Source organism: Lissotriton helveticus, chromosome 2_1, assembly GCF_964261635.1.
Source record: "Lissotriton helveticus chromosome 2_1, aLisHel1.1, whole genome shotgun sequence".
Lineage (NCBI taxonomy): Eukaryota > Metazoa > Chordata > Amphibia > Caudata > Salamandridae > Lissotriton > Lissotriton helveticus.
This window is the reverse complement of record NC_136059.1, coordinates 594,806,948-594,834,285: the sequence shown is the minus strand read 5'-3', so window position 1 is coordinate 594,834,285 and position 27,338 is coordinate 594,806,948. Positions and strand designations below refer to the sequence as shown.

General features: G+C 44.7%; 1 protein-coding gene across 3 annotated transcripts in view; it reads left to right on the top strand.

Annotated features, from left to right (window-relative positions):
* The window catches only part of BDP1 (BDP1 general transcription factor IIIB subunit), a 1,449,812-nt gene that overhangs the window by 1,318,607 nt on the left and 103,867 nt on the right, over positions 1-27,338 (top strand). For all 3 annotated transcript variants that reach the window (XM_078675286.1, XM_078675285.1, XM_078675287.1), the window contains one exon: positions 25,112-25,364. In XM_078675286.1, coding sequence (XP_078531412.1) covers positions 25,112-25,364 — 253 coding nt within the window. The remainder of the gene's footprint in view (positions 1-25,111; positions 25,365-27,338) is intronic.

The window sequence follows — 27,338 nt, the reverse complement described above, 5'->3', positions numbered from 1 at the left end:
ATCGGCAATAAACACCACTGACTCCGTGGGTTGAGCTATGGCCAGCTCATTTGCCCTGCGTCGCCATGCGTGGCTACGCGATGGCAGTTTCCCCTAGAATGTTCGGGAGCTTCTGAGGGATCTGCCCTTTGATGGAACCCTCTTGTTTGATGAGAATTTCGACTCAGCGGTCCAGCGTCTCCTCTCCAGTTTTCCATGACTGTCTGATTTTTAGTCCCTTGTATTTTTGTGTGACGGCGTAGTCACTTTGTTTTTCTTATTCACATCTCTGGGTTCACATGATTTCTTCCTGGACGGCCTGTATGGCTGTTCAGCCAGGTTTTTTCCTTCCCCTGATGCAGCTGAGTCACCTGTTTATATGGTTCTTTTTGACAGCTGCCTTTGAGCTTGTCTCAAGAGGTGACCCTGGTTTTTACCCAGACGGACTGTGCGACTTTCGCCGTCTTGTCCTTTCCTTGTTGCAGCTGGCCAGCTCTTACTGCTTTTCCTTTTTGGACTTCTGTCTAGGAGCTCGGCTCAAAGAGATGCCCTTGCTTTTATGGGGATGTGCCTTACCCTATATGGGGTACTTGTTGGCTATTGTGTAGCTCCTCTTCCTGGCATGGGAAGTTTCGACGGCTCCTGCGTAGTCTTCTTCGGCTACTTCTTTTTTGACAACATCCCTTCTAGTTAGACTCACTGGGTTGGTGCGGTTCACTACTGGGGGTTTTGTGTAGTAGTCTACGATTGGTCCGTTGTTCTTTCCTATATCTGTGGCAACACTCTGTGTGTACACACAGGATATGTCCGCTGTCGCAGGGTGCCGTCGGTGTTCCTTCTGCTCCTATATTGGCTGCGTTCTGCTCTCACTTCTTAGTGTGAGGAAGTGCTTACGTCTTCTCTCATGGCTCAGGCCCTGTAGGGCTTTTGCCTATGGGCAGTGGAGTTTCCACCAGCTATGTTTCTGCTCCTGCGTGTTCCCTAGTACGCTAGTTCTGTGTGCACTTCCCTGGCAGGGACTTCGGTCCCTTTGCTTCTTACGCGCAGGGGTTCAGGTCCTTCTGCTCCTGACCTCTGCAGATGTTTTCTGCTTCTCTAAGGCCTAGTGGTTCAGGGCTGTCACTCTTATTCAACGGCTCTGTGTTCCACTCCATGTATTTCACTGGTTGTGAGTTACCAATCACAACTAAAGGCACTGTTGCTTTCTTTTGTGTGTGTGACGGTGCAAGTAGTCTTCTTCTTCATGATACTTGTCATTATACAGTGTCTGCATGGGATACGCTTTTTCTGACAGACCTCTGTCTGTGTATTCACACTTCTTCCTCGTGAGTGTGGTGGTCGGTGTCCCCGCCTGTCTCGCGGGGGAGGTGGGGCCCGGTGCCGTCCCCTTCAAGGGTGGATGTTGTCGCTTTTCGGTGTTTTTGACACTGTTGTGTCCTGCTTTGCTTCAAGCCAGTGCCGTTGGTACCTATTGTGCGACTTCCCTTTATCTAGAGCATGCTTTTCGAGTTCCCCTTGTTTTTCATTTTTCCTTCATTTGATATATATATATATATATATATCAATATATCAATATATCAACCAAGAATTGCCTGTTGAGAAAGGGCCAGCACAGGTAGGTAACTTCAGCCAATCTTTATTTGAAGTAGCAGCAAAAGCCAATACAGCACGAGGATTTCAACAGAGTCCAGCTCCAGCCCGACGCGTTTCGTGCAAACAGCACTTCCTCATGGGCTCGGGGCAATGAGAGGTTTGCAACATGGCAGTTCTTTGAAGCACATATATTCAGTAGTGAGTCCCGCCTCAATAGGCGTGGCCACCCGAGTGGCTTTCTGGGACATGTAGTGTTTCAAATTTTTTACCTGCAGTGAGTTGCCATCTTGCCGACCTTGATAATCAAATTACATAGTCCCAAGTGAGTGGTGAACCCTTGATGCAGCTTGGTTCCGCTTGTGATGCTACTCCAACGGCACCACCTGTCCCGAGTGCCGCAGCGTCGTGTGGCGCCGCAGCGGGACTGCACAGCAGCGAGGCTCCTTTCGCTGCTCAGGCGGGGCCGCCAAACATTTCAACCAAGAGTTGCCTGTTGAGAAAGGGCCAGCACAGGTAGGTAACTTCAGCCAATCTTTATTTGAAGTAGCAGCAAAAGCCAATACAGCACGAGGATTTCAACAGAGTCCAGCTCCAGCCCGACGCGTTTCGTGCAAACAGCACTTCCTCATGGGCTCGGGCGATGAGAGGTTTGCAACATGGCAGTTCTTTGAAGCACATATATTCAGTAGTGAGTCCCGCCTCAATAGGCGTAGCCACCCGAGTGGCTTTCTGGGACATGTAGTGTTTCAAATTTTTTACCTCCAGTGAGTTGCCATCTTGCCGACCTTGATAATCAAATTACATAGTCCCAAGTGGGTGGTGAACCCTTGATGCAGCTTGAATATATGTGCTTCAAAGAACTGCCATGTTGCAAACCTCTCATCGCCATATATAATGTTGCAAACCTCTCATCACCATATATATAATGATGTATTCACACAGTGAGAGAGTATTCATACTGGGTTTCCTTGCCCTTGTATCGCGGTTTTTAACCCCGGACTCTCTTCCTCTCTCTCGCTGTCATATGGAAAAGAGCACTCTGTGTGTCCCTTTGCCGGTTTCCCTTTGCCGCGCCTCTCTTTGCCACCGCATGCGTGCTGTTGGTAAACCCATTCCTTGGGCTTTTCTTTAGCTGTGGTGTGGTTCTTATGGTACACTCTGTTTCCTTTTGTGTATCCTATCATCCACATCCCTGGATCTCCTGGTAGTCATGACTCTGTATATCTCTGCATGGTGACATCTGTCCCCTCACATTTCACTTTTTGACATCCTCTGTGGTGCATGTTCAGTGGGTATGCTCTGATGATGGCTTACTATCTTGTCCCCTTTTTCTGGGACTCTGTTTCTGGTGGATCCATGGGATCTGGTGCTCAGTTTCCTGTCTTTTCACAGAAGTTTCATAACTTTCTTCCATTCTGCACTGCCCTTTCTGGGTCTCCCTTCGTCCCTGTCTGATCTAGGGACGTCTCGTAACGTCCTTTGACGGACTGTGGCGCCTTTGCTTCCCATTGTTCATGCTCCCTTGCAGTGCTTCATAGGTCTGATGACAGCCGCACTGGCACTGCTGTTCCCTCCGTGATTAGTCAATGTTATTGATGGATAAGTTCTCTTGGAACTTGGTGCGTTTCAGTCGCAGAACCTCCTCCAATGGGGAATGGCTTTGGTATCTATTCTAAGTTAAGGAATCTGCGGCTAGATGTCTATCAGATGAACAAGTTACTTACCTTCAGTAACAATGTATCTGGTAGAGACATAGTCTAGCCGCAGATTCCTTAACGCCCACCCATCCTCCCCGCTCTGCGAGGACCTTTCTAGGTGGGGTTCTACCACCTCGCCTCCTTACATGTGGCATTGGTCTTCCTGAGGGGTGTTCTCATCACCTACCCCTTGGGGCAGGGTGTGTCATTCTATTTTGGACACATTGGTCCTCCACCCATTCTCGTTTTTGGGTGGCTTGGTTATGTGCTTTTCAGTGCTGCTCCACCTGGGTTCCTTTTTTTTTTTTTTCTTCGAGAAAAACCATTACAAATCAATTATTTTATCTTTAGACATCATGCCCCCAACCCCGGGTCCGAAAAAAAGAAAAGAATCACATACTTATGTTTACATACATTGAGGCATCGGCGAAAATAAATAATTCCATCATTATCCATACCGTAATCATCAGAAAACAAGGAAAAAACAAAGAAAAACAAGAGCCAAAGGAACAAAGAAATAATGCTAAAGCATAACAGTAGGTGACACTGAAGGAGATCGGGAAGGGGTGATGGAAACGGCAGACGAAGATCAGGGGGGATCGACAAGGGGAGATAGGGCAGAAGGGGGCCATCCATTGGGAGCAGAGGTAAAAAAGTTCAAAAAACCATTAATAAATCAACTGAGGCATTCAAGGTATCAAGCCATCTGGTTAAAGGATCCCAGACTACCAAACCTCTTTTCTTTGCCCTTCTGCCTTTTTTATCATAAATCGCTCTCTCTATCCTATAAGTAGCAAATAATCTAGCTTGCCATTGCCCAAAGGATGGAGGGTTTAAATCCTTCCAGTACATCGCAATACATATCCGCAAGATAGTCATTGTTACAAACACTAATGCACCCCCCTCCTTTAAGTCCAGACGATCATGAAGCCCTAACATAATAGTAGTTAGTGTAAGTTGGATATCTGACAGAAGTATTCTGCCCAAAAAACATTGTATCTCCTTCAGCAATGAATCGAGTTTTGGACATGTAGGAAACATGTGCACTGAATCCGCACTGGATTCAGTGCAGCGTGGACAAACAGTACCAGGGCCAGTTGCCCACTTAGCAACTTTGTTTGGAGTTATATAAAAAAAAAAGCCCGTCTTATAGAATTGAGCTTGTAGTTTAGGGGAAAGCAGATATGTTTGCGCTAATCCCAAGGCAGAGCAAAAGGCATTGGGTTGAGTGTTTAGTTTAGGCTGCCATTTAGCATCTACCTTGCTTAAGTCATCCGTTTTTTGTTCGTTAAGGAGAAGTTATATCTCTCCTATTCTAGGAAGATTAGTACCGAGTAACTTGTCTATAAGACCCACTGCTGTAAAATCAACAGAGCCCCCAATTGTGTTTGATAAAAAGCTGACAACAGCGTGATACTGATATGTCTGGTTATTATTTAAATTGTAGCAGCTTTTCTGTTCCTCAAATGACCGAACATGATTATTACTGAGCAGATCTCCTATTCTGCATATACCTCCCAAATACCACTGTTGAAGATATACGGGCTTGAATATTAGCGACAGATTATCATTACTTCTAATAGGAGTATAATAGTTTAATTTGGCGATTCCAAACATCTTCCGGATTCTGCTGAAGAGCCAATAAGCACTGCTCATTGTTTTAAATCTGACCCTCTTGTAATAGCTGTACTCGAGGTGGCGCCAGAGACAACCCCTTACATTTTCACCAAGAAGTAAGAGATAGGGGGAAGGTAAGGCAGAAGGGCTAAGGATCCAATCCTCCCTGAGTAGCTCACTACAGTGTTGTAGGGCAGCAGCCCAAAAATATAGTTTTAGGTTAGGGAGTGCCCACCCTCTCCTTTCCCTAGGTAATGAAAGAAAATTAAAGGCCTTTCTTGGCTGCGTGTATGGCCAGATGAATTGAGAAAAAATGTGTTCAAAAACTAGGAGAATATGATTATTAAAACAAGCGGATTGCCCGGAAGTAATAAAGTAATTTGGGAAAATGTCATTTTTAATACATTACATCTACCAACAATAGTTAGATGTAAATTGTCGATCTTTCTAAGTGATTTTTTCATGTTAATGGCCAGTGGAGTTAGATTTTCTGTAACCAGTTTATCTAAATCTGAAACAATATCCACTCCTAGGTATTTTGCTTTCTTAGTAATTCTACTGTCTACCCAATCGATTTTCCCATTAAACACGATCTGCGTTTTGGTTTTATTTAGGGTGTAGCCAGAGATCAATCCGAATTCCCGAGCCTCGAGTTCCAAAGTACTAATGGCTAGATCAGGTTCCGGAGTAATTATGGCTACGTCATCGGCATAGGCCATGATCTTTGTCTCTATGCCGACCCTGTTCACTGGCATAATTGCAGGATTTAGTTCTCTTTTTCTTATCAGGGGGTCGAAATAAAGAGCAAAAAGTAAGGGCGAGCAGGGGCACCCCTGTCTCGTTCCTCGTAAATTTTATATTTGTTCTGACAAATGACCGCTAATTAAAATTCTGGCTGAAGGGTTATGATACAGTGCTTGTATCACCAGGATTATCCTGGGTCTGAAACCAGCACGCCGCATGATAGCCCAGAGAAATTGCCAGGAGACCCTATCGAACGCTTTTTCAGCGTCCAGAAGAATTTATGCGATCGGGTCTCCTGTCACCTCTGCAGCATCAAATAACGTGATAGTCCCGCGGATGTTTTCCGTTGTACCTTTTTTGGGAATAAAGCCGTGTTGCCAGCTAGAAACTAATGATTCAATATTTAGAAACAGTCTTGTGGCATTAACTTTAGGGAAGATCTTAGAATCAGCATTGATTAACGTGATCGGTCTATACGACGTCATATCCAGAGGAGATTTATCCTTCTTGGGAAATATCACAATCTTAGCCAGAGACCAGGATTTCGGTGGCGGGGTGCCCTAAACATAGATGTTACTACTTTAGAGAAAAGAGCTTTTATTTGTTGAGAAAAGATTTTATAAAACTCAACTGGTATGTTGTCCATCCCGGGAGCTTTACCGTCCGGGAGGCTGGCCAATGCAGCTGCGATCTCTTCCCACTCTGGAGAGACTTCCATTTCATCGCTTAAATCAATACCGATTTTAATTAAAGGAAATGTCTCCAAATATTCACTAGTGGGGTTTTTTATGTCTTCGGCAGACCCTGTCATATCCTCAGAATATAGCTTCTCAAAGAAGTTCCGGAAAGCTTCCTCTATTTTTGGGGGATCAGTAATTAACCCTTCAGTTTCAGAGTTTATAGAAGGGATAGTGTTGGCGGTTACCTGCTGCCTAGTAGAAATGGCAAGTTGGTGACCAATAAGTTCACTCTACTCATAACATTTTTCTCTAGTTGCCGCCCATTTGGTAGCTATTCTCTCTGCTAACAGTCCCCATTTCTGATTTAGCGACCATAACCATTTCCTGTGCTTCTATCATCCACTCCTGTAGTAGATTAATCTGTATCTTCTCTTTTTTTATTCTTGCGAATTGAAAAACGTAATGTCTCCCCCCTTATGCCGGCCTTAAAAGTATCCCAAACAATCATTGTTGGTGCAGACCCAATGATAATGTTAAAAAAATCCTGAATCCACCCAGCCATATATTCTCGGTAATGGTTATCATATAACAATGTCCTTTCAAATGTCCAATTCGAGCTTGATCCTTGCATAACCCAACCCTCCAGATTTAAAATGAGGGGATTATGATCTGACAATAGCCCGGGGGCGACATTGATAAAACAATCATGGATCAGAGTGGTAGAAACAAAAAAAATAGTCCAGTCTTGCCAGTGATAAATGAGGTGCAGAGAAGAAAGTAAAACCATTCTGTTCAGGTTTGGAATGGGCCCTCGCGTCTTTTAAACCAACGCCCGATAAACTTTGGGCTTCCTGCCTACATAGCTCCAGGATTCCGTTGTATTCCAATTAAGACTTATATTCAGGTCACCACATAAGATTACCGGGAGTGGCCAATGTACCAACTCTTCATTTATATTATTTATCACCCCTGGATCGTCTAGATTACTAGCATACACAGAAAAAATCGTAAATATATGGTTAAAAGACAGTGAACACTTCGCTATAACCCATCTCCATAATGGATCCACTTTTACCAGGTTCACTAGTAAGGGTAATGTTTTTCGCACCAAGATACCGACCCCCTTTATTCGAGCACCCTGAGAGGTTGCTCCTATGATTTTAAATCCTAAAGAATTCAACAGAGATTTCTAAATCCCTTCAATATGGGTCTCCTGGAGACATACTATATCTGCTCCCATCAGTCGTAATGTCTGAGCAGTTTTCTGTCTCTTTGTTAAATCATTCAAGCCACAGATATTTAACGATACAATCCTAAGTTTATTTGGTGAGCTCATTTTTTCATTCTAATTCTTCCCCTGTAAAAGAGCCCAGGTATAACTCTGTTTTTTCTTGTTGGATTTCCACATCCTTCAATCCCCCCCTGCCCTACCGGCCCAGCCCTCCGCCCAGCCCCCCCCCCCACCTCAACGAATATCCCTGTAGCCGCACATCCTGTTCTTCAACATTACTTGTATAGACATTTCCTAAGAATTTAAGATAAACAACACAAATCCCTTGCACCTTAGCCCCAATGTGATCAAATCGGACCCTGACTCCCTCCCCCCACCACCCCACCCCCAAAAATAGACAATCAGGGAAACCCTGAATGATGGTGGGCGAGTGTGAGGCCCTGGCCACCACCCCACGCACGTTTTTTACTCACTTTAGTCATTATCATTAGATTAGCCTGGCTATCCATCTCGTGAGGCTGAAGATGGGGAATAAGTAAAGGAAAAAAAAGAAAGTTTCATCAAGACTGGTTTTTGAAGACATACATATTCATTCAATTTGTGGTTTGTGTCAGACATCTCTTGGATCATCTTAAAAGACCTTCAAACTACCACGAATCTGATCCTTGTTGAGAAGAGACTCAAATATATGGATCTTTCTCCAGTCATCGGTGATGCATGCCTTTTTGACTGCTTTGCGAGGAAAGATTAAAAGAGAATTCGAGGGATCTTTTTGTTTGGCAGTTGACAGTATAATAAGTAAGAACAATTCCAGACATCTGAGGCCGGACAATCACCCCCTCTTGAAAAGGCATTTTTCTCATACATTAAGGTCTACATAACTATTATATAGCCCTGAAGAAGTCCCCTGTGTGGGACGAAACGCGTCGGCTGTGTGGTACTCCATTTGTTGAATAAAGATTGGAAATCCAAAAGAAAATCATCGTTTGCGACTCATTGTGAAATATACTTTGATTTACTGTTGCCTGTGGTGCACCTTTGCTGTTGTAAAAATAAGTTTAAATTCCCTAGGGAATAGGCACCGGTACGGTGGGTGCTATTCAGTGTGCACACGACTCCCTTTTGCGATATTTAGGGAAAACAAAGAACATAGATAGGGTTATTGTATATTAGGTGCTGTTAAGAGGAAGGGAACACCGTTAGGCCTGTTTCTTCTTAAATTTAAGAAGATTCTATCCAAAATCAAAGGTCTTATATCTTACATCTACTTCTTCCTGCTAGTGATTTCTTTTAAATATTCTTCAGCTTTAATCTCCGATACAAAAACTCGAGTTGATCCTTCATGGATTATTTTCAGTCTCGCCGGGTTCATCAAATAGGCTTGTGCGCCCTGCTGCAAAGGAGTTATCAATTGACACAAACGCCATCTTCGTTCGACGGTTGCGTGGCCAAAATCTGGTTTAAAGAAAAATGCAATTCCTTCCACTTCTTTCTGGGAATTTGGCCTGGCCTGGTCATATACTATCTGCCTTAGCAAAACGTTCCCAAAGAAGACCAGGAACACTCTAGGTTTCTCGCTGCCAGATTGGCCGCCGTCTCGCCTTTGCTTCAAATTAAAAGGGAAAAGGTGTGCTCTTTGGATCTCCTGATCTCAATTCCAGCTGGTTTGCAGTGGGAAGGCTTTCTGGAGTATCTCACAATGTACCCTCTAGGATCCTTGCCTTCCACTCCTTCCGATATCCCTAACAGTCTCAAATTGTTCCTCCGTAGCCTGTTTTCCTGCTCCTCCAACTTTGTCATCATGTCAGTGAGGCAGGCCTCATGAGACGCACTTTGTTCTTTAACTTGAGATATTTCAGTCTCAAGGGTCTCCGTTTGCCCTTCAACCATTGAGACCCGATCTCCAATGTCGGTGCATATTTTGTTTAACTTTCTGACAGCACCTTTGAGTTTTTTAGATGCTCCCTTCGCAGCCAGACTGTCTGCTCTAGCTTCCTGCTGAAACTGCCTGATAGACTCAAGTATTGATGAAAGGGAGGGTTCAGGTTTATTTTCAGCACCAAGCTGTGAGCCTGCGCCTTGTTGTGAGTTAGGACCCCCAACAGGTATAGATTTATGGAGGTCTAAGAGATCTGAGTGGACCGGCTTCAGCTGGCTGTGTTTTTTACATCGGGACTTTTTTTGTTGTTGATAGTTCTAGAGGCCGAGTCACATTTTTCCCCTTCCGATTGACTACTGTCAATAGAGCTTGAGAGTTCATTGTCTTTGCCGGTTGCTGACCCATCCGAGACAGAGAAAATGTTTTCATTTACTGGATGTGGGGTCTGCGGATTAATATCTTCAGAGCCATTCCTGTTAGGCTCTATATTGCAAGCGGGTGCCCCACTTGATGGTTCACAGCCAGAGACAGTCACACTAGTAGAACTTATGATGGCGGTGGGTGGGATATTATTGCCAGAAATGAGAGGAGTAGCAATTGTGGGAGTCTTGTCTAAATCATATATCTCAGAAGCCCGCACTGACCCGTCTGTGACACCCCCACGTGCGGACTTAGTCCTATCTAGTTGCTCTATTTGTTCTTTTTCATTCTCACGGAGAAACTGTAAAGTCTCTTGTTCTTGCTCTTGTTCTGAAGATCCACCAGCTGAATTAACTGTCGCATTTAAAACAGAAGTTGGTGTTATCGGGTTTTTTAAATTAGTAAAATGTCTAGCAATTGAGCCAAGGTTCTCTTTCACGGGGTCCGCGCCTCCGAGCCTCCCAGTATGTTTTTTACTTACTCGCGTATCCCTTTTACCTTTGGGAGGAGAGTCCGTCTCCATCTTGTCTTTTCCCCAGGGCTCCGCGTGTATCACAGTAGTCTTAGATCTAAGACTTTTCTGCCCGCGAGTAGTCATCTTGTCGCGGCTCTGAGTCCCAGCCGTTTTTCTGTCTTTCAGCAGCTCCAAACAGCAGAAAGCCTTCCTCGAAAATGCAGCGAAAGCGGCGGTAGCAGTGGTAGTTTGATCCTCGCTTCTAGCGGTCTCAGCAGGGGCCGCAGAGCAGCTGAAGCATAGCGTTACAGAGACCCAGGTGTGCGGCTTCACGCTTCTCTGTTTGCTCCAACCGCAAACCGAGACTCTCAGTGACCGTAGCTCGTGGTTACTTAGTTTCAAAGCAGTCCCGGACATTTGCCGGGTAAAAGTAGGTGAAAGCCAGAGGCAGCGCACACAGTTTTTAGCTCAAATTAAGCCACATCGGGTAGCCAGTTGTTAATCTCTTCAATCGTAGCACCTTCGTGTAGCTAGTGGTGTTGGGCCAGGAAAGGAAGTGCTCACACTAGCGCCATCTACTGTCTGAACCTTTGCAACTTTTCCAACAACCTTTCACCTGGGTTCCTATAGCGTGGAGATTCTCATATTTCCTACCCTCCCTCCACCGTCGTCTGTTTCTCCCCATTTCTATGGGGTCTCCTTGTCTATGCTGCAGTCGATGGGTTGAGCTTCTGTTTGACTGTGCTACAGTTTATTGATTTGGTCGCTGTGGGGGGTGTTGTGAACATTCTATGTGGTTGTTTACTTCTGGTCACTTCTTGTGAGTCAGGTTGTTCCCGTCTTGTGGTCCTTTACGGTTCCATTCTGAGGTTACAGTCTGTTTTTTCATCCAGTTCCATCCAGTGGTTGCACACTGCCCTTCATTTATCATGCCATTAGTTTCCACTGCCATTACCTCTTAGGGGGGCATGGCTCTTCGCTTTGATGGGACTTTTGCTGGGGCGGGTACTCTGTTCGCTCCCTTCAGTCCCTTCAAGTGTTGAGTACTCTTTCAACATGGTGTTGTTTCTCATTCTATGATTTCTTATCATTGTAGTTTTAAAGGTTTTTAAACTTTTTTGCCACACTGTTCCTATACTCTTGCAGTTTTAGTCGTGGCTCGGCGTTGTTGCGCGGAAAAGTTTCACTATAGAAAACTGACATCAGCATAGCGGGGTTGGTCTTATATGGCTCCATTGACGTCACTTCCGTGGAAGACATCAGGACGGAGCCGGGCGATGGTGCCCCCACCCGGTATGCAGAGGTACTGCTGGGGAAAAAGTTTTCCAGATCCAGTCTGACGTCTGGGGATATTCTAATTCAAGGAACCTGCGGCTAGACTATGTCTCTACCAGATGCATAGTTACCGAAGGTAAGTAACTAGTTTGTCAGGTAGCTCATAGCTGGACACTCCTTTGAGTGAATTTCATTCCATTGGTGGGAGTTCAGTGTACCTGCTTCGGCCTTTGTGATCTTATGCCAGCACTTGATGTAGGCTCGTTTGCGTGTGATTTCTTGGCTCTGTATGCCGAATTCCAGCCTTAATTGGGCTGGCGAAATATACTTAGGTAGATTGAAAATCATACTAGCCACCAGTTGCGGCTGGTGACATTTGAAAGTGGGGGGTGGGGGGGCGTAAAAGTTTGCAGTGAGTGCCCAGCAGGGAGCGAAACACCGCTCAACTCATTATTTTTAGATGAATACAGAGATCTTGTGATAACCACAGCCATTTCCCCGGGAAACAGAATGGAGCAGGCACACAATGAACTTTAATGACCGGCCTCCCGCCTCTATTTATGACTTGACTATCATTAAACAAAAGCCAAATTGCAACACACTTTGCAATCCTCCAAACATTAAGCATGCCAATGACAACGAATGTGGGCACTCGCGACTAAGCAAGGAGAATATCTGAATACATAGCGCCAGGACCTGACTACTAAGGTTCACACTTGCATGATTGCATTTCACTCTCACACACACGTCTTTAAAGACAATATGTCTTTAAATACGTGCGTGTCAGAGTGCAATGCAAGTGTGAATCTTAGCAGTCTTGCTCAGGCCTATCTGCTAAGATTCACAGTTGCATGCTTGCATTGCACTCTGACACACGTATATAAAGACAATGTGTCTTTAAATATGTGCGGGTCAGAGTGCAATGCAAGCATTGAAAGTGTGAATCTTAGCAGTCGTGCTCAGGCCTTTCTGCTAAGATTCACGCTTGCATGCTTGCATTGCACTCTGAGACACACGTATATAAAGACAATGTGTCTTTAAATACGTGCGTGTCAGAGTACAATGCAAGCATGCAAGGTGAATCTTAATCGTGCTCAGGCCTTTCTGATAAGGTTCAGGCTTGCATGCGTACATTGAACTCTAGACACGCAGTGTTCCAAGGGGAGATGTTAGAGGCCGGAAGGGGGAATATGGAGCGATCGCAAACCATAAATACAAATGACGCCGGGTAGAGACTCAGCAGCTTGACAAACAGAGGAGGCAAAGGATAGTACTCATGCTTTCTGCTACAGGACAGTAATGGCGTTCCTCCGATAGGCGTCTCTCAGCTGCAGCTGGTGAAGGACAGAGGGAAATACAGGCCCCTGCACTGGCACACGTTACCGAATGCTTCTAGCTTCGATGCCGGTGAGTCCGAAGTCGATGGGCCGGCCCGAGTGAGAAGACAGAGGGCTTCAGAGGCTGAAGGGTGACCAGGAGGCAAAAGGCTTCACCAACGGTTGTTAAGAAGGCCAGGACACGTGAAATACTTTGTCCCAACTATAATCCCGCCTCCTATTCTCATAGGCTGACAGCATCAAGGGTCAGCCATTTAGAAAAGGAGGCGGGATCCTTGAACGACAACATAACGTACGTAGCAGACACGAGCGAGCTGATTACTCGAACGAAGCCCTGGAAATACTGCTGCTTTAGGCAGCGCCTGACTGCCCTCACCTCTGCCTCACAAACACACACTGCGCAGTCGGGAGTCGGGCGATATTGAAGTCGTCAATGTCACACGCGCACTGTGTGTTTGTATGCTGCTGTGGTGCACCAATACTAGGCTGGGCAGTATGAGTGCCTGAGATCAATCTTTGAGTCTCCTTCTTCTCCTTCCTCCAAGACTAGTGGGGCTCCGCCCCCAACGCCCTCATAGAGAAACCGCCCCTGCTAGCCGCTCTTGAGATAATTCTGTCTAAAATGTCCGCATCTCTTCCCCTCAGGCACTCACTCCCATAAGATATGGCTGGAATGAGTTTTGCTTGCCAGACTTATAGAAGTGGGATAAGGCTTGGGCCGTCAGTTTTGTGTTAAATTGATTTTAAAGCAGCCGCAATTGAGTTGCCTCTTCTATTGATCGCTTCTTTTTGTGTGTTAAATGTGCCTTTGTTGTCTAATATCACTCCCAAGTACTTGTATTCTTCAACTACTTCTATTGTTGTATCAGACAATTGCCAGCAGAAATTGGAGGACGTCTTTTTTGGATATAATCGCATTACCTTTGTTTTTATCATAATTGATCATTAGACCGTTGGTTGCTGAGTATCCACTAGTTGTATCTAGTAGGTGTTGAAGACTGATCGGGGTTCGGCTTATCAGCTTGAGATCATCTGTATACAGCAGGTTGCAAAGTGGGAGCCCTCCCATCTTTGGTGCACGTGAATTACAAGTGTCCAGTTCAGTCGATAGATTGGCCATATACAAGATGAAGATCATCGGGCCAGCACACACCCCAATTTAAGCCTTATGGTTGTTGGGATTTTCCTGGACAGGAAGTGTCCAATTCCCAGCTTTACTTGGACCCACGTCTTGGTGTGTAGGAGTATTAAGTAATTTAAAAGAACAGATGGAATTTTCTTTTCCTCCAGTTTTTGCCAAAGTTTGTTTCTGTTGATTTCATCGAATACTGACAAATAGTCAATAAAGCACAGAAAAAGCGGGTGTTTTGCTGATTTTGCACCATCTGCTAGTAGAGACAGGGCAAGTATTGTCATTGTTGTGCCCATGCCTTTGCAAAAACCAGTTTGATTGATGGGGGTAATTGATTTTTCTTTTGCCCAGGCGGTGAGGTCATCCAGAAGGAGACCAGCACAATATTTGGCCTTGATGTCTATTAAAGCTACAAGCCTGTAGCTGTTTGCTATGTTCTTGTCCCCTTTCTTACATATTGGGGATATAATGACCCTCTCCACAAGTCCGGGATATTGTCTCCTCCTGAGATTTGTACAAACAGCGGTAGTAATTAGGGAGCCCAGTATTCCAGATCTTTTTTTAATAGCATTGGTGGAATCCCGTTAGGGCCCAGTGCGCTCTTTTACTTGCCTTTGGCTATCCTGTCCTTGATCTGAAGCGTTGTAAATGAAAGATGATTGTTTACTGATGGGGCCGATTGGTTGGATGTGGTTGCCTCAAAGATGAGGCCAGGGCTCTGCTTCGGTGGTGGATTGAAATGAATCCCCAGGTATGAGGCTCATGCTCCCTTTGACAGGTGTGAATGAACTCTTTGTGCATTCGGGTTGTTTAGACTGTTTATTGTTTGCCAGAATCTTGCGCTATTTTTTGATTTTGAGTCACACAGCAGTCTAGCCCACAGGTTTTCATCTCATTTCCTTTTCACCTGCCAAATAGCTTTTTTCTTTTTTTCTTTTAGTTGCGTTAGCTCCTTAAGAATAGTGAGATCTTGACCTGTATGCCAAAGTCTGTATAGTGTTTTATTTATTGCATTCTTGAGCTTTCGAAGGTTGGGAATTTTGGAAATAGAAAAGTGGTTCACTAGATGCTTAGATGTTAGAGCTGAACGAACGCATGCTGTATGTTTTTTCCAAGTGTTTTGATGAATGATTCCCACAGCGTTATCACGTCTGAGCCGGACTTTTCCTGATTTTCCCTTAATGGCTATTCTGAAGCCAGGAGTTCTTCTGGGTGGTTGGTTTTGCTTTGATCCTCCTGAGGTTGTTGGTATGTATGTACTCCAGGTCCTCAACAGGCTGATCTAATGATTATCTAGATATTCTTATAGAGGTTTCCTGTGGCAGATGATCACTTTGATCCTGACTACCAATCTGGAAGCCTGCAATCTTGCTGAAAAGTGTAACATTACGAAAGTAAAATCTATTAATGTACTTGCGACAGCGCTGTGGAATGTAGCCCTCGGGGGCTGATCTCCCTGGAAGCGCCCGTTTAGTGCCACCAAACATAGATGTTCCGGATCCTTTACAAAGTTCCTAGCGAGTACTGATTGGTGCTTCTTGTTACTCTGCTCCTGACGTGGACTATTCCAGGCTGAGTGTTGGTCATCCAGTAGCTCGTCCCTCTTCTGTGGACCAAGTAGGTGCATGTTAAAGTCGACTGTCAGCAATAGGTTGGACGTTGATTCTTCTGAGAGCATTCTGGTTACTTCTGCTCCCACCATTTTGCATCCTTTGACTTTGTCACACGGATGTATGTAGGTGTTTAGGAATAATATTTGTTGTTTGGTGTTACCATACTGTATGAATTTGTAGCAGTGTCAACTTCTTTGATTGCCGATATGGTACTTATTGATGTGTAAATTGTCAGACTGCCCTTTGAGTGCCCAAAATTAGAGCTTTTTACTGCAGGAGTGTGATGTGTCTTAAAACCAAGTAGATGAAAGGGTTCTTCTAGCCAAGTCTCTTGTAGTAGGATAAGGTTGAAACCTTGTAGATAGTCTAGAAGATCTCTATTCAATGTTTTATTACTTAACCCCATTTATGTTCCAGGAGCAGATTCGTAGGTGATGATCACCTGATGGAAGTTGTTTGGTTTTGAGTCAAGTGCCCCCCTTTTGTTGATTTATCGTTCTTGCTCACCAAGTCCAATCTTCCGGTCTAGTTGCCCGCTGTTGTTCTTTTCGTTCTGTTGGTTGTGCATCCGTGCTGCGGGCGTCTTTAAGCACACATTGTGCCTGCGTGCCTGATGATGCGGTAAAAGGGTTTGCTTGCTCTCTTTTGTTTGGTATCAGTGGATCCGGGTAGCCGGGCTTTTGATAGAGGAGTATTTTAATTCCCCATGCCTTTAATTGGGGCCCTTCATCCAGAATCCTTCTCACTGTTTCCTCTGTGGACCAGGTTGTCTTTGTTATTTCTCTGCTAGAGACTTCCTTGATGTTTTTAAATTCTATTCTTTCAAGATCGAGTGTGCTTATATCCGCCAAGCTCCTGGTTGCTTTAATTAGTTGTAGAATGTTCACTCTGTTTAGAATGTCTCTGCATCCTCTAAACTTGTATTCAGGTATAAACTGGATAGAGCAGTTTTTGGATTCTTGATGATCGGCGGTTGAGAGTTTTATCTGGATGGTTGAATCCTCTTGAAGATGGGGATTGAGAAAGTCCACTCGGGTTCTGGAGTCTTCCCTGGCGGTTGTGATTGTTATTCTTGGAGTGGCTGGCTCTGCATGACTGATCATGGTGGCAAACACTGGAGTGGCGTTACTTGCGTTCTTCAAACTTTCATCTAATGCTTTTATAGATGGCTCAAGTGAGTCGTCCACTGCCTTTTCCAGTTTAGGGGCTAGACCCCCTAAGTTTGAAATAGCCAAGTCGCTTGCTTTGTTTGCTCCTTCTGGAGAAGGTGCTTCCGTGGTTTTATTGGCGGCTTGTCTTTTTGTCCCAAATGTTTTGCTTCCTGTTTGGAAATAATCCATTAAGTTCATATTCTTCTTTCTTCCTTTTCTTCTTTGTTTGCTCCTAGGTTTTGGATCCTCTTTTATCGCAGTGTGGACTGCTTGGAAGTTTCTATTGCTAATTTTATTGGTGATGCTTCCTCCAGGTGGAGATGATGTCTGTGCTCTGGGTTCCTCTTTTGTTCTATAGTATTGTGGGATTCATTGTATTCTTCAGCTCTGGATTCCACGCTTGTTAGATCATCTGCCTTTTTTGGCAAGGTTTGACTGTAGTTTTTGAGTAGTTAGATGTCCATGTTTCGTTGTGAGAAGCGATTTTGGGGGTTTCTTCCCATTCTTTGTTGTCCATATCCTCGTTGCTGCTGATTGGTCCCTTTGTAGGGCTGTTTAAATGGGCCTCTTGGGGTGTTGCGCTAGGATTTATTGATATTTTCCTGGTGTCTGCTAGAATGTTCCCCATTACCGCTGAAATGATTGAAAGTTTATCGTCTTTAGTGAAGCAGGTACAATGTGTTTGAGATAGTTGCGTGTCTGCCTGAGCCCTTTAAATCAGGTTATTCATGTCTGCTAGTCTGCTGTTGATATTTGAAACATGGATGGCCACCGAATTAAGAATGTATAATTGAATGTCCATTTTGTCAGAGTGGTACTGCATTGACTGGATGGATAGCTGCAAGGTGTCCAGTAAAGATTCCCAGAGCTTATCAGAGTCTACTCGGTGTCCACCTTTGATGTGGGTTTGGTGGACAGCATTGGCTTAGCCTGCCTGGAGCTAGAAGAGTGGGGGGTGTCTGCCACCCCTGCTCAAGACATGTTTGGGTTATCTCACCAGCTGTTTCATTGTTGGAATCCTCAGTGGTTTCCGCTTCCAAGACTATAATGTTGGTTTTTTGAGCAACTAGGAAATTGCTTGAGTTGTGTGTTAGGGGACCCGAGGGAGTTGTTGCTGTCAGTGCTAAAGCAATTAGTAATGGTTGGTGTTCCCCCCTGTGGTCCACTATTGTCGTTGTTCCTTATGCTAGTTGCCCTGCTGCGGCTAATTCGGTGCACAGTGTTTCCAGACCTGTTTGCATCCTTGAGTTGCTTGGGTCCTTCAGCCCCAGTGCCTTTTGGAACTGTGGCACTGAATGATCGGTTTGTATCTGTTTCTCATAATGAGTAACATCATTGTATGGTAGCATGGGGTCATGTGCCAGGCTTGCTGGAGGCTCTGCAAGCACCACGTTGCTAGTTGTGGATGAGAGGGTTAGACCAAAGTTGGTGCTTTTTTGGTGTTTCCAGAGTAGTTGTCAAGATCGTTGGGGTTCAAATTTGTTCTTCCAGGACGAATTATGACTTTTTGTTCAAGTGGTAGACCTGTGCCTGGCATAATCCAGACAGAAGGTGCTCCTACTAATGTTGTCTGAGTACCCCCGGGTGCTTCTGCCATAATGAATGCTTGGGTGGATCTGGTACGGTCTCCGGTCTTTGGGTCAGTGGTTTTTGTCCAGGGGGACTAGCCCCCCTTGTTGACCGTCTGGACATTGAGTGATAGTAACTCTGATTTTAACTTCTTCTTTACATTGGTCTGACATGTCGGCCTTAAGGCATTGATACCGTTGGGCACAAGGAGAGGGGAGGCCGATAAGACTTTTGTTGTTTGTGCAGAAGGCTGCACCTGCGCCCCTCATGAATGTGAATTTTGTATATATCTTCAGCTGATAGCTACATTTTGTGGTTCTTCCGTTCTGCTCTGGGCCTACGTCTTCCAGAGTCTGGTGATGGTGTACGTTTTCTTCCATTCGTGATTTCTCCTCGCTGACCGTTTCATTTAAGCCTTTGATCTTTTATTGTTTTGTTAACTATAGATGTTACAGTCCATCTCTCTTTGCCTGATATCATCTCCCTGTAGCCCTTGAACAACTGTAGTTTCCCTAAAGTTTTTTTGTGGATCTTGAGATTCTTTTGTTTATTAGTAATGCATGGATGTGTTTGGCTGAACTAGGTTGAGGCTGCTTGTTTCCTTTCTTCAGCTTTATCCTGTTATCCTGTTAGGTCTTTACTGTTTTTTTTATTTGCCTTTGACTTTGCTTGGTTGTGTTGCTTTTGTCTTGCTTTTTGCCTTCCGCCCTAATGTGTTATCCGTTATCCGTTTCCGTTCTCTATTTCTCTGTTGGCCCTTATTGTGCTTATGCTTTTATTCCCAATTGTTATTAATTTCACTAGTTATGGCTTAAGCTCTTGAAATGGGATAAACAGGGGCAGAGGTGCCGACTGAGGAGGGGAGCAAGCGTGGGGGGATCCTGGTCGTCCTTTGCCCCCCTCAAAGCTTCGCTCGGGTTGTTTATGAGCTGCATCCTGAGTAGCGGCCCCTCTGGGGGAGCGCCTACTGTGAGGACTGAGGAGCATGCACAGTTCGATTTGAGGGCAAACAGGTGGCGCCAGTGCCTAGCTCCTACCCGCCTCGCTCCAACCGCTGTACTCCAGGCAGGATGCTGCTCTTTGTTCGTTTTTTTCAGGGCACAGTGACCACGGACACTGGCCCCACCTTGTCTCCCTTGTGCCCCCCCCCCCCACCTGCAAGGGGCTCTTCTGGCTTGACACTGCACAGTCCACCACAGTTGATGTTGCTGGTTCCAGCTGGGTAGATGAGGAAGCAACAAGGAAATGCTGCCACCCAGCTACTTGCCTCTCCACTCCGCTCCGCCCTAACACTCACTGCAGCCGGAGCCAGAGCAGTCCCAAGCGAAGCAAGCAGAGCGAGTGCAGCCCCTCCGCAAGCTGTACCTGGTCTTGGACTGCACACCACTGGCCCTCCGCAGGAAGGGCTCGACCCGACAGGCACGGGCCCGAGCCCAGCAACGACGACACACGTGGCCAAGAGGCAGCTCAGACACAAGCCCCTCTAGGCTCGAAATTCCGATGCTGGTCCCTTGCGGCTCTCCGAGAGTCAGACCTGGAGCAGTCAGCAGGTCAAGGAGCGGAGTCAGCGCTCAGATTAAAGAAAGTGCTTTAAATATCAGTGGTAATGGACAATCATTTAATACTGAGAGGAAAAAAACTATTTGTTTTAATTTACCAATTAGAATTTCCTTCTTCAGTTCATATTAAGATTAATATTGATACATTTTCTAAAGGGTGCAAATGCCAATGTCGTCTTGGGTCTAGTGCCTACCATATGAATTAAACAGGGGTGTATTAGTGGAGATTTGTTTTATCTACCTTTTATGAAGAGTAAAAGAAAAGCCAGGTTTCAAAAAGCTTTCTGAAGCTCAGTAAGTTGGACTGGCCTCTTAGTTGTTCCAGTAAATAGTTCCACAGATAGGCTGTAGTGTGGGTAAAGCCCCCCTCACCCTATTAGATCTCCTGATTTTACCATCATTGACAGTCCTGGAATTGGTTGAGTGTAGTGACCTACTGGGGTTGTACCAACTAAAATGTCTTTCTATGTAGTTTGGTGCAGTTCCATATAGGGCTTTATGAGCAAGACAGAGAGCCTTGATTCTGGCTCTATTCTTCACCGACAGCCAGTGGAGCTCTTTTGTTGTCCCTGATAAAGACTGAAATATAGGAATTTTCTTGAGCAGTCTGGCTGCTGCATTTTGAGAGCACTGAAGATTTTTCAACAAGCTCTGAAGGATTCCTACATATAGGGCGTTGCTATAGTCCAATCTTGATAGCACAAGTGCTGTTATTATTGTTTTTTTATAGTTCAAAAGTTATGTACAAAAAGATCGTCCTAATTTTACGCAGTAGAAAGAAACAGGTGGAAGTGACGTTGTTTATCTGAGTGTTGAACGACTGGAATCAAAAGTTATCCCCAGGTTCTTGAGAATGGCTGCTAGTACAGGTAGTGATCCTAGCGCTTGTGGCCACCAAGATTGGTTCTAGGATTGTAAGTTCTTCCCAAAAAAGAGAACCTCAGTTTGTGCTGAGTTGAGCATGAGGCTATTTACATTCATCCATTGCACATTGGTCCCATACCGCATTGGAACATTAAGCCGTCTCTGCAGCATTCTTAACAAGCATTGGAAATGCAATAGGTCTCGCAATAACGCGAGTCTGAACTATTAGCATTGTAAATGATAATGCCCTTTATTTTTGCGTTCTGGTTTTTGGAACATAAATAAAAGGCTTTGTCATTTACAAGGCCTATAGCTTAAATTTGCGTTAAAATGAGACCTATTGCCTTGCAATGGTGGTGGTGCTGCTGAGTTTTCTCTGAATCTGCACTCTGAATCTGCACCCACAATCTGCACTCTGAATCTGCACTCTGAATCTGCACTCTGAATCTGCACTCTGAATCTGCACTCTGAATCTGCACCCTGAATCTGCACCCTGAATCTGCACCCTGAATCTGCACCCTGAATCTGCACCCTGAATCTGCACCCACAATCTGCACCCACAATCTGCACCCACAATCTGCACCCACAATCTGCACCCACAATCTGCACCCACAATCTGCACTCTGAATCTGCACTCTGAATCTGCACTCTGAATCTGCACTCTGAATCTGCACCCACAATCTGCTCCCACAATCTGCACCCACAATCTGCACCCTGAATCTGCACCCTGAATCTGCACTCTGAATCTGCACTCTGAATCTGCACTCACAATCTGCACCCACAATCTGCACCCACAATCTGCACTCTGAATCTGCACTCTGAATCTGCACTCTGAATCTGCACCCACAATCTGCACCCACAATCTGCACCCACAATGTGTGAGTGGCGTTGCGTGTGTGAGTGGCGTTGCGTGTGTGAGTGGCGTTGCGTGTGTGAGTGGCGTTGCGTGTGTGAGTGGCGTTGCGTGTGTGAGTGGCGTTGCGTGGGTGAGTGGCGTTGCGTGTGTTAGTGGCGTTGCGTGGGTGAGTGGCGTTGCGTGGGTGAGTGGCGTTGCGTGTGTGAATGGCGTTGCGTGGGTGAGTGACGTTGCGTGGGTGGGTGAGTTGCGTTGCGTGGGTGAGTGGCGTTGCGTGGATGAGTGGCGTTGCGTGGATGAGTGGCGTTGCGTGGATGAGTGGGGTTGCGTGGATGAGTGGGGTTGCGTGGATGAGTTGCGTTGCGTGTGTGAGTGGTGTTGCTTAGGTGAGTGGCGTTGCGTGGGTGAGTGTGGTGTTGCATGGATGATAGTGGGCTTGCGTGGGTGTGAGTGGCGTTGCGTGTCTGTAAGTGTTGCTGTGTGGGTGAAAGTGGCACAGAGCCTTTGATGTGGCCTGGCGCAGGAGAAATGCTGCTGCTGCTAATTAAATACAAGAGTGGCCGGGAAACACAAGTACGGCCGGCCACATAATTAGGGGAGGAGAAGCCGCACAGCACACGCTGGGAGAAGCCCTTTGATGTGCTGTGCGGCCGCGATGCGTGCTCTGTGCTGGGGGAGGGCCATTAGCCTGAACTCGCGGCAAGATCAAACGAAGGGTGGGAGGGACATTGAGGAACAGATGGCCATGAAAGTGTATGGGCCAAAAGCGCGTGCCTGTGGCCACGTGCACTCGAAGAAAACGCCACGAAAAAAAGCGGTGGTTTCACAATCAGTTCGAGCACTTGAATTCTCGCCATTTCCCATTCCTTCGGAATGGTAAAGGCGAGACCTAAAAATGGACACAATAAGCTATGTTTTGTCTGTGTATGCTTCAGGAGCAAAGAGGAAGGATTGAATAAGTTTTGTCCCGTGGGGTCTCATAGCTATTAAATAAAGAAGGGCTCAATGATGAGCCCTGTGGAATCCCACAGGGTAACATGAAAGACTTTGAAACCAAATCCCCTAGAGCCACTGAATGTTCTCTCTGAGAGAGAAAAGGAACTCAGAATCTTGTGATTTGCTGTGTCAAAGGCTGCCGACAAATCTAATAGGATCATAGCAGCCTGCTCACCAATGTCCATTATACTTCACCCCTGGTCAGCAGTCATAACCAGAGCGGACTCCGTACTGTGATTCGGCCTAAAACCAAATCTAGAACATCATTCTCCTCCACAAAATTTTTACATGAGGGATGTCATGTATTTTTCCAGAGCTTTTGCTATTAGAGGCAGTCGCGAAATAGGGCGGTAATTCTTCATCTCTTTGAGATCTGGTGTTGGCTTTTTCAGCAGGGGGAGGATCGAGGCTCTTTTCCAAGCTAAAGGAAAAGAACCAGTTTCCAAAATGTTAATACGTAAGGGAAAGTGAAATTACTCCCACAGTCTCACTAATTATTTTGGGAGGACAAGGATCTGAGGGAGCACCAGATTTTATTTGGCCAACTAATTCTATCACTCATTCCTCCATGAAGTGGGTGAACTTAACTAAAGAGATGGAATTTAAGGCCGTAATGTGGTGAACCGAGGAGTCTTGACCATCTGTCCTTGCTAATCAACTTGTGGAAAATGTACCCAACTTTACTTGGAAGAAATCTGCAAGTTGATTACAGAATAGCTGGCAGGGAACTTAAGTAGAGTTTTGAGGCTGTACCAGATAGGATCCCAAAAGTTTAAAAAAGTTCTTTAGTTGAGTTCTTTGCAGCTTAATTTTTATCCGAAACAATCAAGTTTTTGTTATCTTGAAGTATATTGTATTCTGCTTTTTCTTCTTCTCTGTAGTGCTTCCTCCACACGTTTTCTTGGCTTCTACATTTCAGTTTCATCTCCTTAAGCCGTGAAGAAAACCAAGGAGCCTAGGGTCTTTTTCTGTAATTCTATGCGATTTTCACAGGAGCATGCAAATTAATCTCTGCTCCTTAACCACTCTGAGAAAGTCCCTGCCGGGGGTTTAGTGTCTTTTATAAAGTGAGAGTAGGAATTCTTGAGAGTGTCTGCCAGGTCAGGAATACAGATTTTGTTCCATGCTTGGACTCTCTTAAGCTGTGAGCCTTTGAAATTCAGATTGGTGGAATGTATAGAGTGCAGGCTAAAACAAACTATCTTGTAGTCTGACCATGTGATAGGCACAATCTCGTCAACTTTTAGATTTGACCGATTGGTGAGAATCCCGTCTAGCGCATGGCCTGCATTGTGTTTCCTGCATAGATGCCTAGGCCAGCAAGATATTTGTTTTCGGTGGCAACCACCAAGCTTATGTGTATACACTGATAAAAGTTCTTCATAGGCAGCTATATGCAACTGCAAAATGTTATGCATTGCCACTGGTGAAACATCTTATGAAGCTGAAGTTATCAGAAGCTTCTATTTGCAAATGATACTTGAACCATCCAAACAATTTGTAGCACTTTCTTTTAATTTGCCCTCAGTGGAAAGAGAAACAGGGAAAATGAACTGCCCATTGGTTAAAGGGATGGGTATAACAAATATAGCAACTGCAGTGCTGCTTCTTCATTTGTGGCCAGGACAGTTCTGTCATGAGAATGATTGACATTTTCTGGACATAGAATGGTAAATGTTCATGAGAAAACAAGATGACATGATGTGTAATTAGGCTTAACCAACAAGTGATGATAAAAAAATCTTACACTGACTCAATGATTATTTAAGTCAATGATCAGTTCAAGGAATAACGACCCACTGCCAGCTTCCTTTGTAGAATTTGAAATTTCAGAATGTACACTTTAAATTTGGTAATTTCATAGCAATTTTTATAAAAGACTTAAGAGACTTGAACATGTAACATTTAATCATTTTGACAGTTCTCAAACTTTGTGGGCGTAATTGATTGTGTTTTATTGTTGTATACTGGTTTTATTTGTATAGTGGTAGACGCTGAAGAAAGAAATTACAATTCATTCAAAACTGAGCAGGAAAGTTGAATTATTAGGATCGCTACAAATGCTGAAAAGTCCATAACCGCTTTACACAAGACTGTTTTTATTCCCTCTGATGGCTTGTGGGCATATACAAGAAATATATACATATGTTACAACCACCAAACTAGATATCAGAGGCATAAGAGGATGAATGTGGAAGGACCATTCTGTAGTCATCGAAACATATAACAAGGGACAGAAATTTTATTGTATCTGGGAGTACTTTTGCAGGCTGAGTTTGGCAATTTAGAGTTGGGGAAAGTAGTATGAGCTGGCAAATGTAAGAGCAACAAAAGAGCAAGAGATCATGCAAAACAAAACCTCTGTGCTCGGGGTTCGAGCACCATGGTTTTGCCAATGAAATACTGTTTTTCTACCCTGTAAATGTTGTGTGAAGTACAATTAACTCTGATACTTTATTGTTTAGCACTGAGACCTTGAAAGCAGCCGCTGATACAGAAATGAACTCCCACACAAGTGATCAGCATAGTCCTGCAGAGTTGCACATGGAGTCAAACAAACCGGTGCCTAATCCGAAATCAAGGAAGAGGGATGCTAATGTTCAAGAAATAAATGACGATGAGCAACCTGCCAAGAAGATTTCACTGCACACTTTACAAGTTGATCCTCTTAAAAGCATATGCAAAGCCCCAAAAGAGGAGAATGTTAACATAGTGGAGGTAAGTAGTTTTATAGAGGGTATTTGCAATATATTGAATAACTGAAGAGCTTCTACAGAAGCATAACTTAATTAAGGGTCATATTAGAAACTGTAGAAACAAATGAAATGCCTTACCTAATGGTAAATCCATGTCACAAAAATCACACTTACCTTTATTAATTATACATTGTGCTGTGTTGTAAAATTGTAGGACCATTTTACACAACTCTCAATCAAACCCAGAACTTTTATAAATGGACTGGCTTAATTTGTGTGTGAAAGCTGCTGTTTTTGATTGCGAATGTAAAGTCTTACAGCCATGCTTAATACAGTATTCCAAATAAGGTTTTGCTGCTCAGGAGCGCCTGGTTCAAGTTTCATTTTCAGTGAACATGCACCACCATGATTGAACAAAGAAACAGTATAGCTTGTTCTCAAATGAAACAAAGTATAAGTTATATTTTATCATGCATAAGTACAAAGACTGTGACAAACTGTGATTTGCCATATGCTATAGAGCACTCTCATTGTAGTATTGTTTAACAGAGTTAACAAGCAGGCCATTGACACAGCAGATAAAGGATTTTGTCCATAACATCTTTGTAAGGTAAAGACTATTGGCCTGTCACCAGGGCTCACAGATGCCCTGCTTCATGCAGCTTTAGCTGCCACAACACGCACCAACATAGCAGTATGTAATTTCTGTATTGTTATTTTCAGTGTAGTAATCTCTCATTCATATCTCACTTACATGTCTTACTTTAACAGGCATTTGCAATGCAACAGGTCTCACATTTTCGAAACTTTAACCTATTGGAATTGTAAATGACAATGCCTTTTATTACTGAAGTTTTTTTAACCATAAATAAAAGGCATTGTCATTTACAATTCCAATAGCTCAATATCTCGTAATTGCGAGACCTATTGCATTGCGAATGCTTGTTCAGTTTTCTCACTGTCTGTCTTATTTAGTTCCTCGAGAGCATGGAGGCCCGTGCTGGATTTTTAAGCACTTTATTCGTGTGCTGTAATGACCGCTGGTCTAATGGACCTTATCAGTGGGACCGGTTTTATGGGCCAGAAGACAGTGGCGGTATGAAAAATTCAAACAATATTTACACAGATTTCTCTTCTTTAAGGCTGATCCTCTATATTTTCATCTCAAGCGTACACATCCGCACTAAGCCAGGGGGTGGATTGTTAAATGAATAAATATTATTGTGCACCCTGTGAACTGAAGGGCTTCTAGGTGCACCCATGGTTTAGGAGTTGAGCTAGGGATTCGCCCAGGATCACATAATTCCTTTGAGCAGGGACATTGTGATGCAGTCCTCTGCTCTTTATTGTACAGATGACTGTTTTTGAGAGCTATCTCTGCTATCACAAGGAGGGTGACCCTCCGCCCTCCATTCTTTTGGGACACCCAGTGCCAGTTTTCCTATTAGTATAGATCAGAATCGTACTCTGTTGCTGACCCAGCACTACAACTCCCAGAATGCAGAGTGTTATTGAAGGGAACGCCAGGGGCCTTCTCGTGATCCCGTTGTTTGCTCTGCGCGGGTTTCACTGATCGTGGAGCTCGGAAGCACAAAGGGGCAGTTACTGCCCTGTGTTTCCGGGCTCAGCAGCCCACGCACTAACTCTGAGGTGTTCAATATTAATGCATTCGCTGCAGACCTGACACGCGCACTCCTCCTGCGTCAGCCCCGCACAGAGAAACTCAAGCAGGTAAGGGCCCCAAGACTGAAAACACGGTGGCTTTGAGGCGCTTGAAGTTACCTGCAATCTTATCTCTATTCCCGAGCTGAGCGGGCCTGTGGTGTGGCTGCAAAATAAAGGGTGTTGGGAAAGAGTATAGGATAAAGTCATCTAAATAATTAAGTTATACAATTACAATGTGCGGTGTGCGTAAAGTTGTGCATCTACCTCGGTGTGGGTATGGTGAAGCGCCTTCTGCGCCCCCCCTCCCCCAGGGCCTTTTATCTGCACAATG